The sequence below is a fragment of the Hetaerina americana genome, unplaced genomic scaffold (assembly GCF_022747635.1).
Source record: "Hetaerina americana unplaced genomic scaffold, ioHetAmer1.1.p SCAF_1, whole genome shotgun sequence".
Classification (NCBI taxonomy): domain Eukaryota; kingdom Metazoa; phylum Arthropoda; class Insecta; order Odonata; family Calopterygidae; genus Hetaerina; species Hetaerina americana.
The window spans coordinates 19,691,274-19,703,526 of record NW_027286069.1 but is presented as its reverse complement, the minus strand read 5'-3'; the positions used below and the strand labels follow the sequence as shown (position 1 = coordinate 19,703,526).

The following is a 12,253-nucleotide window of genomic DNA, read 5'->3' as shown; positions in this document are numbered from 1 at the left end:
AACATTTCCCTTCGAATAAATATGAAGATTTCAATGATTTAGAGGCAAATTGCAATCAATTTTTAGATCAAAAGCTCCTTAATATAGATAATCTTTTTCTAAGTGAAAGCAGATACTTTAAAAGATGACACCAGGATTTTCGGCGTACTCCAGCCTTGTTTCATCTGGTTGGGAGACAGTTCGAGGGAAAGTGAATTTACTTCAGACCTTAAGATGCTGACTTCAACGGCAGCGGAACTGTCCTCCAGTCAATGGAAGCGACAAGGAGAGAGTGACACAAATATCCTACCGTCATCGGTGCATCAGCGCGGAAGACTTCCAGTTACGTGTATTCAAACGTATTAAGGTATATAAGTAATTAAAAAAATCGAAAACACAGCTATCAACCCGCTGGTCGGTTTGGTAGGTGATGGTAGAGTTCACCCAGTACTAATCCCGACGGCGTGTGAAATTCACACATCAGGGTGGGGGGGCCAGTTCCTTTCCATGTGCCGGTTAATGTTTCCAAGGAAGATCTGGTGCCCGAAAAATCACACAGTTCGGGTGAGGTTGAGGGTGTCGAGAGGGGTAAAGCCCAGGAATCCAGCTTGGGCCTCCGTCAGTATACCAACGTCAGTATACCTACACCAGGACTACCACGTCCTATGTACAGATAATATAAGTTTTATTTTTTATAAGACACAACAATATAATTGCTTCACCTGAAACCACAACCTCCTACATGTATGTCTCACTCTTCCTCGCCTGTAGATCTAAACGAAAGCAACCATATTCCGTTACCTAGACAGCTGTGAATGAAGATCGCCGGTTATTATAGCGTATCAAGCATGGATGTTGTGTTATTATGGAATTGATTCAATTTGGATAACTTTACGATTCACTGTAACCATGACAGCCGGAGAAGAGTAAAAAAATACGGACACCAGCTCGAGAAACCAATTCAAAACTATATAAACGATGCGGAAACGCTCCAGTGACAACAATGATGTCAATAGACAGAGAGAGTGAGTGACAATGAGGAGTTAAGTCAGAATACCATAATAGCCATGAAGTTCGGCATTGTCGGATTTTGGTTCTCACCACGTGCCAAGAGATGTGGCGAGGTTCTAAACTCAAATATACAAACGGGGGGCTAGGCAGGTCCTTAACACATACCAACTCAACGAATTTTCTATCCTGCTACCGAGGAAATCTCACGCGTCGGATAAATCTGGGTTTGTCCAGAGGCACCCAGAACCTGAACGAAGGTCATCCTTGAATGAAGGTCACGGAAGTGGAAATATGAGCGACGAAAGGGGAGAGAGAGAGAGAGAGAGAGAGATGGAGAGAGAAAAGATAGATGCGAAATGAAAACACGAGTTTTTTTAATAAAAAAACAACATTTATTCTCAAGTGTCTTTCTTCCGCATGGCGTCGCTGAACATCTCGAAGAGACTGTTGAAGCGCTCGGCGGCGCAGGCCTTCCTCATGGCCGCCTCGGCCCTCTTCTCGTGAGCGAGAGCCACCCGCCTTTTGAGGGCGAGGGTCGTCTCCGTGACGTCGTTTTGCCGCTCCACGGCCTCCGCCAGCCGGCTGATCACGTCCGAGAGGCGGTCCTGCGCCGACGACGCATCGCAAGGGTCGTCCAGAAGCACGCCGCCCCGGCCGCCGCGTGCCGACGACGAGGGCGTCGCCGCCTCGTAGCGCCTCTTCCTCAGGTACCGGAACTCGGGGTGGTCCACTACGGGGAGGAGGAAGAGAAATAATAAGATCGAGTGCAAGCAATATTATCACGATTGTTGTTCTACCATTTAAGGTAAGTTTTGGAGGGCAACGCTGAAAAACGATACAATGACACATTGTGTTGCCTATTCAAAGCAAAAACAAACAATCTAACATCCGACAATACAGTAAACCCTTCGTACTACTCAGTTTACATCCTTTCTTAATCATCCCTATCATACACCTGCCCTGAACTCAATTTCCTAACATTCTTCCCTCCACCATAGGTCTACAATATCTTACCGCCAATCAAAACCCTCTACATCCATCTTTCCTGCCTTTGGATTTCTCTCTACAATCCACTCTCCTATCCACTGAACTTTGCACTTTCTCTTTTGCACTATACCTCTATGTCCATTTCACCTTTTCCATCCTTCTCCACACACCCATGTATCTAAAGCCTCCAAAACTACCCCTATGACCAAACCTCCCCTTAATGATTATGTTTCCCCGCCTTGCAAAACACAGCTCTGCATCAAAGTCTAAATAGGCTTTTCTTAACATTCCCACTCAACGTCGTGCCAACAATTCACTTCTACTGGTAAAAGCTTCATTGCCTATTGCTGTTTCTTATGCACTTACTACTATGACCATATTGGTTCAAAGCACTTCCGAGATAGGTTAATTGTTCCATCTGCTCTAGTTGAAGAACTTCTATTTGAATAATTTACTGAGCTTTGCAGACCCTATAACTCATGTTTTATTTACATCAGGGATTCGAACCTGAGACCTCTGACCTTCACCTTCCGAGAGAGTAGCCTACAGCTTAATCCATTGCATCAAGTAGGTACATACTCCCTTGATCAAAAATTTCCCGGAATTTATTCAGAAAATTAAAAATACAAGTTTATTCATCTAAATCTATATTGTCCCCTTCAAAGTAATCCCCATCGACTGCAACACACTTATGCCAGTGCTTGATCCAATCCTCGAAACATTTTTTATATTCGGTTTTCGGTATGTCCATCAGTGCTTCCTGCGATTTTTCCATTACTTCCTCTCGGCTGCTAAAACGCGTTCCCCGTAATGGTTTTTTAACTCGATTGAACAGAAAGAAGTCACAGGGAGCTAAATCAGGTGAATTCGGTGGCTGTTGGATGGTATTTGTTGCATTTTTCTTCAAAAAATTACGAATAATGATAGCACTGTGCGACGGTGCGTTATCATGGTGCAAAATCCACGAGTTTTCTGCCCACATTTCTGGTCTCTTTCGGCGAATTGCTTCACGCAAACGTCTCATAACGCCCAAATAATACTCTTTGTTTACTGTCTGGCCTTCTGGCAAAAATTCATGATGCACTACACCGTTGTAATCCATGAAAACCGTCAGCATTGCCTTCTTTTTTGACTGAAAACGATGTGGTTTTTTTGGTCTCGGCTCATTTGGTGAACGCCATTCACTTGCCTGATGTCTGGATTGCGTGTCGTACTCATAAACCCACGTCTCGTCTCCAGTAATGATCCTTTTGATGAATGTGGGATCGGATTCAGCCTCGCAAATCATGTCTTTTGCGACGTCAACACGGTCTCTTTTTTGCATGAAATTGAGGTCTTTTGGCATGCTACACGACGGAAACCCAAATCATTAACCACAATGTCTTGGGCGGATCCATAGGCAATGTTCAAGTCCTCCGCTATTTCTCTGATGGTTATAATTTGCGGTTATTGACCAACATTTCTTTTACTTTATCAATTTTTTCACCGACTTTCGATGTCGATGGTCTGCCACTGCGTTCATCATCTTCGATTGACTCACGACCACTTCTGAACCGCTCGTGCCACTGGTAAACGACCGTTTTTTTTAGAGAATCGTTGCCGAAACACTTTTCCAACATTTCCAACGTCCGTGCGCCACTAAATCCGTTTTTTACGCAAAATTTAATACAAGTTCGTTGTTGCAAATTTAAATCCATTTCTGCAATTGTAAAAAATCGCCAACACACACAGAGATAGATGTACTCTTGGCTACGTAACTTTTGCAAATGTCAAGTTATGACACTAAGATTTAAAGGGAATATCAACAACAGATGTACCAATTTAACAAAAAAACAGAACTCAAATCGGAACGATGGGAGCGCCACACGGTGGTTATTCCGGGAACTTTTTGATCAAGGTAGTATCTCTGCGCTGAAATTCAATTTCCTCCTTGTTATTTCTGCATTTTATCTAGTTTTGATTCACGAGGAATCTAGAGAGTGAGTGGATCGTGGGTCCGCCCTCATTATAACGTAAAGCACTTGGCTAGCGTTCACAGGCAACCCAAAATCCGTGATAATCTATTAACGATATGCTAACATTTTACTAAAGACGTTTTAGATCCCATTTGTATATGTACATGTATATTCTTCCTGAAAATATTCGAACGGAAACCAAAAGTAAGAATAAATATTCGCAAACTTCCTCTGCCAAGGAAAAGGATAACTGAGGCAGCTGCGTGTATCGATCTGCAGGTAAATAAACCTTTCGAGGTTAAATGGCGTTAATTTACATAAATCGATCCCTGGTGACCGGATGACTCCATGGGAATGAAGAGCAGAATCAAACCCCAGAGGGAAGAATGGAAGGGATTTGTGATAGCCGCACACTGAGAGACAGAGGGATATCACAATTGGTATGGCCTTCGCTTCTTGCCAATACACTATAAGCGTACGGAGAAGAACCATGATTGTCCAGGATACCTATTTAAGAGAATTTATTACCCAAACTACGGATATGGACGTATTCTAGGGTGTAATAAAAAGGGTAATAACCCCGTCCCCATGGAGTAGCTGTATACTGAAAAATTGCTCTCCCGTGCCCTCTGCTGATAAAGGAGCGTCTTCTGGTTCCGAAGCGTCCGTTGTGTTTCACAAAATTATTTCTACACTCCTTTTAATGACTCTCTAATGGGACATATATTCTCACACATGCATAAATAGTAACCAAAAATGTTCAATAAAGTGAATACTTTTCTCAGACTATTCTCCAGAAGTCTTGAATAAAAAACTTGGACAGCAAGAAAAATATAAGAACACATAAATAGAAGACTCACAGGTTATTTCTTAATAATATATATATATATACTATATATATATATATATATATATATATATATATATATATATATATATATATATATACATACACACACACACGTATATACACATTTGTACATACATACGAATAGGTTGTACATAGATCATGATAACCACAGGTACAAGTACTAGTGCCCAATTGAGATATAGCCTTTGCGCATATGATAGGATCTATTAAAAAAAAACCATAAACACAGTAATCAACCCGAAGGTCGGTTTAGCAGGTGATGGTAGAGATCACCCAGTACTAAGCCCTATACGGCGTGTGAAAATTCACACATCAGGGTTTTAGTAACCTGCAATTCAATAACTAAGTGAAATAATGGCAATATACTGGGTCACTTAAAGAAAGAAAAACACTTTCTCCCCCAAGCGCTGTTGGATACGGTTATTCCCTCTCCTTCGTGGGAAAAATTAAATTCAATATATCTGTTCCGAAACTAATCTCCCTAATTTTATTCACATGATCTGTCCTATTTTATTACTTCAAGGCTAATATTCAATTTTGAATAAGCAAAGAAACATCCTTCCAAAATATGTAAGAGATGTAATCTGTTATGTAATCTTCGCTCAGTGATTGATTCCCGAAGTAATTCCTCCAATGATTTAACACGCCACTCAGTTTATTATAAAAACGTTTAAAAAATCAAACTCCTCTACGCTGCACGCTTTAATTCGGCAATCAGTCCAACTTCACGAGGATTCCATATACTAGCAGTATATTCTAATTGAGACCTAGCAAACTAGCGAAGGACGGTATCCCTCTTTAGTCTTCTCGTCAAATTTCCCCAATATTCATCTAATAAATCACATTTTTTTCTAGGTTGTCTAGATAATTGGCCACATTCGGTGGCGGCGGGGTGATGTCCTCGTCCGCCAACCCAGGGGTCGCGGGTTCGACTATCGTCTGGATGGGTTTTCCTCCATTTACAGCTTGGGTGTTTGTAATTGCCTTTAAAGCTAAATTATTGTTAAAAGCTCTGTTGTAAACGCCACGTGCGCTATTCTCGGATTACTACTAAATGAATAAATATCCCCCGTGTGTATTTCACTCAGGAGAGGTCGTGAGTAAGAGTAATACCTAAATATCTAATTGAGTCTGCAATTTCTAATTCGGGATTTCTGATGCATTAAGCGTTCTGGGAGCAACTATTCATACGCCGAAAATTCATTTGTACGCACTTATTAATTTTAATGGACAAGCACCGTACTATTGTCGAATCGTATAAAGGACATTTGCTTAAGATACTTTATCCTCATGGCTAAGGATATATCAGTAAAATACTGCATTATCGGAAAATACTTGTATATTACTATTAACCATGGAGATAATGTCGTTACCGTAAATAAGGAATAAAAGATGTCCGATAATATTTCCCTGGGGGACCCCTGAAGTTACTTCTGCTGCATTAGAGCAAACACCATCCATGAATACTCTTTGCACGCGACCAATCAAAAAGTCTTTAATGCAGCAAAGGATTTTGTTATCTATGACATTACCTTCAAGCCTTATGAGTAGTTTAATTAGAGATATTTCGTCGAAGGTTTCCTTAAAGTCTAGAAAACTAGAAAACTTGCGTCCACCGGAACAGTTATACATATTACAGATTAAAGCATAAATTGGAAGAATGCCTCTTTAGCAATGATGTTGAAAAAGAATGTAACATGTCGACAAGCTAACAAAAATTAGGTTTTATTAGAAGATTGATGGGCAATTGTAATGAAAAAGTCAAAGAGAAATATTATGTTTCGCTGGTCAGGTCTACTTTAGAATATACTGCAAGTAAATGGTATTCTCACGAAGTTGGATTGATTGCCGAACTGGATCGCGTGCAGTGTAGAGGAGCTAGATTTGTAAAACGTTGTTATGATAAACTTAGTAGCGTATCCAAAATATTGGAGCAGCTAGGCTGGGAATCACTCACGGAGCGAAGGTTAAATTACAGATAATATATTCTGCATAAATTTGAAGGACATACAGATAATGATGTTGAAAATTTATCATTACATCAATCGTACAACGGAAGGCGAGATCATACCAATAAAATTAGAGATATTATGCGTTGAAGAAAAAGGTTTCAGATTTCATTGTTTCTACGAACGATAAGAGATCAGAATAACGCTGTCCGACCGCGCTAGGGGGGAAAAATCGGGTCAAAATTAGTCTGTTGTGTATTCACCCCCTGCCACACACCCTAGTGGAGGCTTGCAGGATACTAAAAAAGAAATAATTAAAATAAAAAATCATTTATATCTCCCGAACCAAGAATATTATGACATAAGCGTGAAAATTGTTTCTGAAAGGATCTATACTTCTGAAAACCGTGCTGTTTTTGCATCAATAACTATTTACTGTCGAGTTATCCCATCATTGTACTAACAATTGTAGGTTGATTTCCATGGCCTTTATGATATGGACGCGAGGGAAATAGATCTGTCAATCCAAGGTTCCTCCCTGTTTTTACTTTTAAATTTATGTACTTCATTATTCGTTTCCCAGGAACTGGAAGCCTCGTAATCTAATAGGAACTTTTTAAAAATGATATCCAGATACGGCGCAATTTCCGACGCTAATTCCTTATATATACGATTTGGTGTTTAATCTGGCCCGGAGAATTTGTTAGGATAAATATTTTTAAGAAACATCCTCATCCATGGAAAGAATGTAAAACCCAAAGCCGTACACTTAAGGGCACTTATAGGTGGAATAAAGAAGGGGGTGGGAAAGTTATTGTTTGGCGGGAAGCCCGATGCCAGTGACCCGTCACTCAAACAAATGAAAAATTAAATGTGTGCGTGTGTGTGTGGTTGCGACTTGTGAAGGTCAATTTGGCGTGCAAATACCTGATCAAGGGAGTAATTGGTAGAACTATTTATTTTAATTTTTCATTTGTTTGAGTGACGGGTCACTGGCATCGGGCTTCCCGCCAAACAATAACTTTCCCACCCCCTTCTTTATTCCACCTATAAGTGCCCTTAAGTGTACGGCTTTGGGTTTTACATTCTTTCCATGCACTCGGCCGTAGTACGTTCTTTATCCATTTATCCTCATCCATTACGTAATATTCCAATTTTTTAGAGCATTTCTCGCCTTACATTTTCTCCCTTTTTCCCTCCCATCTCATCCAAGGGCTACATAAAAATGAATTCCAAATACTGCCATTCCATAAAACTTCGGCGGTGTTGTAAAACACATTGTGTCAAGTATGACAAAGTGTGGCAAATGCAAAGTTATATTTTAGCTATGGATGTTCATTATTTCCCCAGAGTTACGCTTGATTCTCTTCAGTTTATATTTAAGATAAATTCAGGCTTTCACGCATATCTTGATGATTCTTCCGCACCATTACGATGGCCGACTTGGAAAGAAACGGGCTGTTATCACCTGCCACTTTTAATTGCCTTCGAAGAGAAAGAATTCATTGAAGCATGGTAATGACTAAAGTTGGAACATTTACTGATTTACTGATTAAATCTTTAGCACGTCCCACCAAGGAGGATCAACAGATCAAATCCGCGATCATATCACCGCATTATCTACAAGCAACGTGATCACAAATCAAAAAGATCAATAAATATCATTGACTAATTTTTAATTGGGTTCAATTGTAAGTATAACTAACGACTGCCGATTAAGTGATTGAAGATCGACATTGGGCTAAATGATCGTCAGAGCAGCAGACTCACTGAAATATTATAAAACCTACTATTTATGCTCTGAGCTACCTTTAATTTGGTTTCTCTTTGCCAAGTACGCCTTTTATGCGCTATTAGAAACTATGTAAATAACGAGAGAATGTAAACACCGCCGTAAAGGATCGTCAGAACCTTTAAAAAATCAACTGAAATACTGGCGAAGCGAGGTAATCGAGCTCTTTTTTATGATAGCCTTGACGCTGGACGACAGCGAAAACCTGTTGAGCCTTATACGGCAATTAAGTCTCAAAAATTCACGTCCCGTCAAAATAATGGAGTCCAATTTTGAGTGAATCATCGGCAGAATTTTTTAAGGCAAAAATTAGAATCTCAAAGGCGATGTATGAAACCACCATCACCTTATGAAAAATGTATGATAAGAATACGGGTTAATTCACGCCATAACGTCGACATCTACGTCGTTCGAAAATTAAATTATCGCTTAAAAAGAGGCTATAAACACGACTAAAACATAGCAATCTCCTGGCCAAACACGGCTTTGCCAACCGCGGATTTGAGGCGGTGGTTAAATATATCGAATACATGGAGAAACATTGACACATTACTAATTTATCAAATGAAAAAAAATCTAAGACATTCGTTTGGACACATTACCTATGGGTGTATCCTGCAGCCTCGAATTCGGAAGGCTCATTTCTGTGGTAACATTATCTATTTCTAGAACACCTGCAAAGAAAGAAAAATAGTAAGTAACCGTCGATTCCACCAAACCACTTCAAATGATTTCACATTCCAAAATAACTGAAGTAAAATTAAAAATAAATCTCACAATTAATACGTGTCCATAAAAACAAACAGAATATATATATATACATATAATGTGCATGTAATTAGTATATATACTATATATATACATATATTTGTGTATATATATGAAATTATAAATATATATATTATGTATAAATATACACAAAAAAATAGAAATCAAATAATTCTGATAATGACGAGCGTGCCGTCAAAACTACATTTGTGAGTGTCCTTTCTTTGAATTTTTTGTTTAAATGTCTTAATTAATGTACATATAAGAATATTATTCTTATATGTATATTAATTATGTTGGATTTAAATAAGCTTCCATAGCTATTTTTTTATGTAAAGAACTTTGATGCCCAAAGTGTAAGTCACACTTTATACACCTTATTTAATTCTCAGGAACAATCAGGATAACGCTCAGTAAATTTCCCTCGGTAATTTTACATCTTTAAACGTTAATTTCATTAAGAAATAAAACAGCAAACCACCAGTGATTCTAGGCCAAAAAAGAATACAAAGTAGTATTCACTGCTACTCTTCTTTTGGAATTACAGTTTATGAATATATTTTCATAATTAAAAGGTAAACCCTTTCACTTGAGGAGGTGTACAAAAAATGTAATCCTATACAGTCAATTTCCTCACGTACCCGTTTTCGAATTGATATCCTTCCTAATAGACAATTTTAAAGAGGGGGGGAGAATTTGTATCTTATAAACTCACAATTAGGTGCGGTCACTTCCAAGCACGGAATGTTGTCTGACCCAAAAGGAACTTCCACCGTCATATTTTCTTCTTCCTCCTCCTCTTTGCACGTGAACTGCTGTGAAACAATAAAAATATCTGAATTAGAGGAATGGTATGAAACCTCCAGCACTCAGCACGCATGTAAATAAATAAATAAATAAATATATATATATATATATATATATATATATATATATATATATATATATATATATATATATATATATATATATATATATATATATATATATGTTTACATATATTTATTCATTGTTACCGGAATCAAAATATATTTACTTGCTTATTTTTTATTGAAAGAAAAATTGTTGAGGACTAACTCTGCCGATGACGAAATATTTACGTTAAAATTTTGGAAAGCAAATCTGATGTAACGTAAAAAATTGGAATGTACAAAAATAATTAATAGGGGTATCAGAAAATATTACTTTGTTAGAAATCTGTGAGTTTTGATTTTTTCCCCAAATACGTTAACCCGGAATTATTAATCCTCCGTTGTGATGACAACTTCAGCTTAGATACCAGAGGCAACCCCCGTGCTAGCGAAATTTTGGATTTCCTAATCACTTGAATAATCGGAGCTTCTCTCGTTTCTACAAAGGCGGAAGTGTAATGCGCATGAAGTTGGACAAGGACGCAATATTTTAATTACAACTCTCGTTCATGTGAAACATTGTTCAAGATAATAACCCTAGATACTATCTCTTAAATAAAACCAAAATATATAAGGTTAAGAAAGAGAACAGATTTAGGGAGAATTTTCATGGTGCGTTGATAAAGTGGATCGATTTTAAAGGCACGTAATACGGTCAATAAACGAGATCCCTAATAATGGTATTATTCAGCAGTAAGTGGACAAAATTACCTACTGTTTAAAGTTTTCATTTAGATAAGGATCGAACTTTTTGCACTCATGTTTATCGTGGATTAAAGTTATACAAGGCATTTTTATAATCTCAGGCAATTCAACATCACTATTGTACCTTTAAAATCCCAGTAGAAATAACGTTTTCATTAGGTGATTGACAGACTTGATTCAGTTATTATTACTGACACACATACTGCGACGGTTAACTAGGCGTAATTTTAAGATCAAAAGCGTCAGTATCTTAGTACTTCCTCAAGGAGGATTAGTCTTTCGCTCCAAATATTACTCACCAATATTGACGATGATTTTTTAGCCATTAAATCAATACAGAAATTAAAATATTTTTTCTCCCTAAAGTCTTAAAAATCTCATAAATTAAACACAACCATATCTCATAATAAACTTACAATTTTTGTTTCCACAGATGAATTGCTGATTCTATGTTTGAGATGCTCATCTCTTTAAAATGAAAAAAATTCGTCTTCGGGAAATTCTAACGAATACCAGTAGTGAAGTGACACTAGTATTTTAAATTAACTCTTGGAATTCCACTTTCTTAGTTTTGATCATCTCCCAGGTGAAATATTTTAAAGTAGTAGCAGTTTTGAGGGGAGGCGACCGACAGCTAAGGTCATTTGCGCCATAGGGGATGGATAGGAAAGGATGAAGGGTGGAGAGAAACCCGGCGTCGGCATTAGCCTACTCTTTACGAAAGGCGCCAAGGGGTCCGCAGTTTAACGTCCCATCCGACGGACGGCGTACTCACTCAAAGTGCCCTCCACAAAGCACCTCAAGTAGGGATCGAGATACCTCTGAAAAATATTCAACACCGCCGGGATTTGAACCCGCGCCCTCATGGTGGGAGGCCAGTACGTTAGCCCCCGCACCATCTCGATCCCCCAATATTTTAAATGATGCCTGAAGTACTAAGGAGTCAAGACATCTGAATGACTATTTTTGGACACACCTAGGAATTCAAATTCGATAATATTTAAGAAATATAGAGACTGTCAACGTTCGAGAAGCCAAAACAATAACCAGTAAATCGACTAGTCTTTCACCAACCTATTATTCTGGTCCCTGGCCAGATTCCCAGTTGATCCAGCTTCTTAAATAAACTTGAACAACTCACATATTAATACGCGTAACTGACATGTTCGATATTTATATTTTAGTGATATTTCATTGAAATAGATAATACTTAAATGAGCAAGTGATTATTTTAGAAGTAGCTGCTGCCTAGACTTCCCGTGTGATTCCTTTTGACTTTCAGCTGATTCCTACTAAATGATTCGCTTATCAAAGGCACATCTTCC

The 12,253-nt window shown here is 38.3% G+C and overlaps 1 protein-coding gene across 2 annotated transcripts in view; it reads right to left on the bottom strand.

Moving 5' to 3' along the window:
* Positions 1-1,365: 1,365 nt before the first annotated feature.
* Positions 1,366-12,253, bottom strand: part of LOC139700341 (uncharacterized) — a 42,326-nt gene continuing 31,438 nt past the window's right edge. The window contains exons 3-5 of one of the 2 annotated variants that reach the window (XM_071598984.1): positions 10,028-10,127; positions 9,147-9,218; positions 1,366-1,720 (exon numbers count right to left, since the gene is read on the bottom strand). In XM_071598984.1, the coding sequence (XP_071455085.1) occupies positions 1,389-1,720; positions 9,147-9,218; positions 10,028-10,127 (504 nt within the window). In that variant the 3' untranslated portion in view covers positions 1,366-1,388. The remainder of the gene's footprint in view (positions 1,721-9,146; positions 9,219-10,027; positions 10,128-12,253) is intronic. The other variant, XM_071598991.1, reaches the window with a different exon arrangement.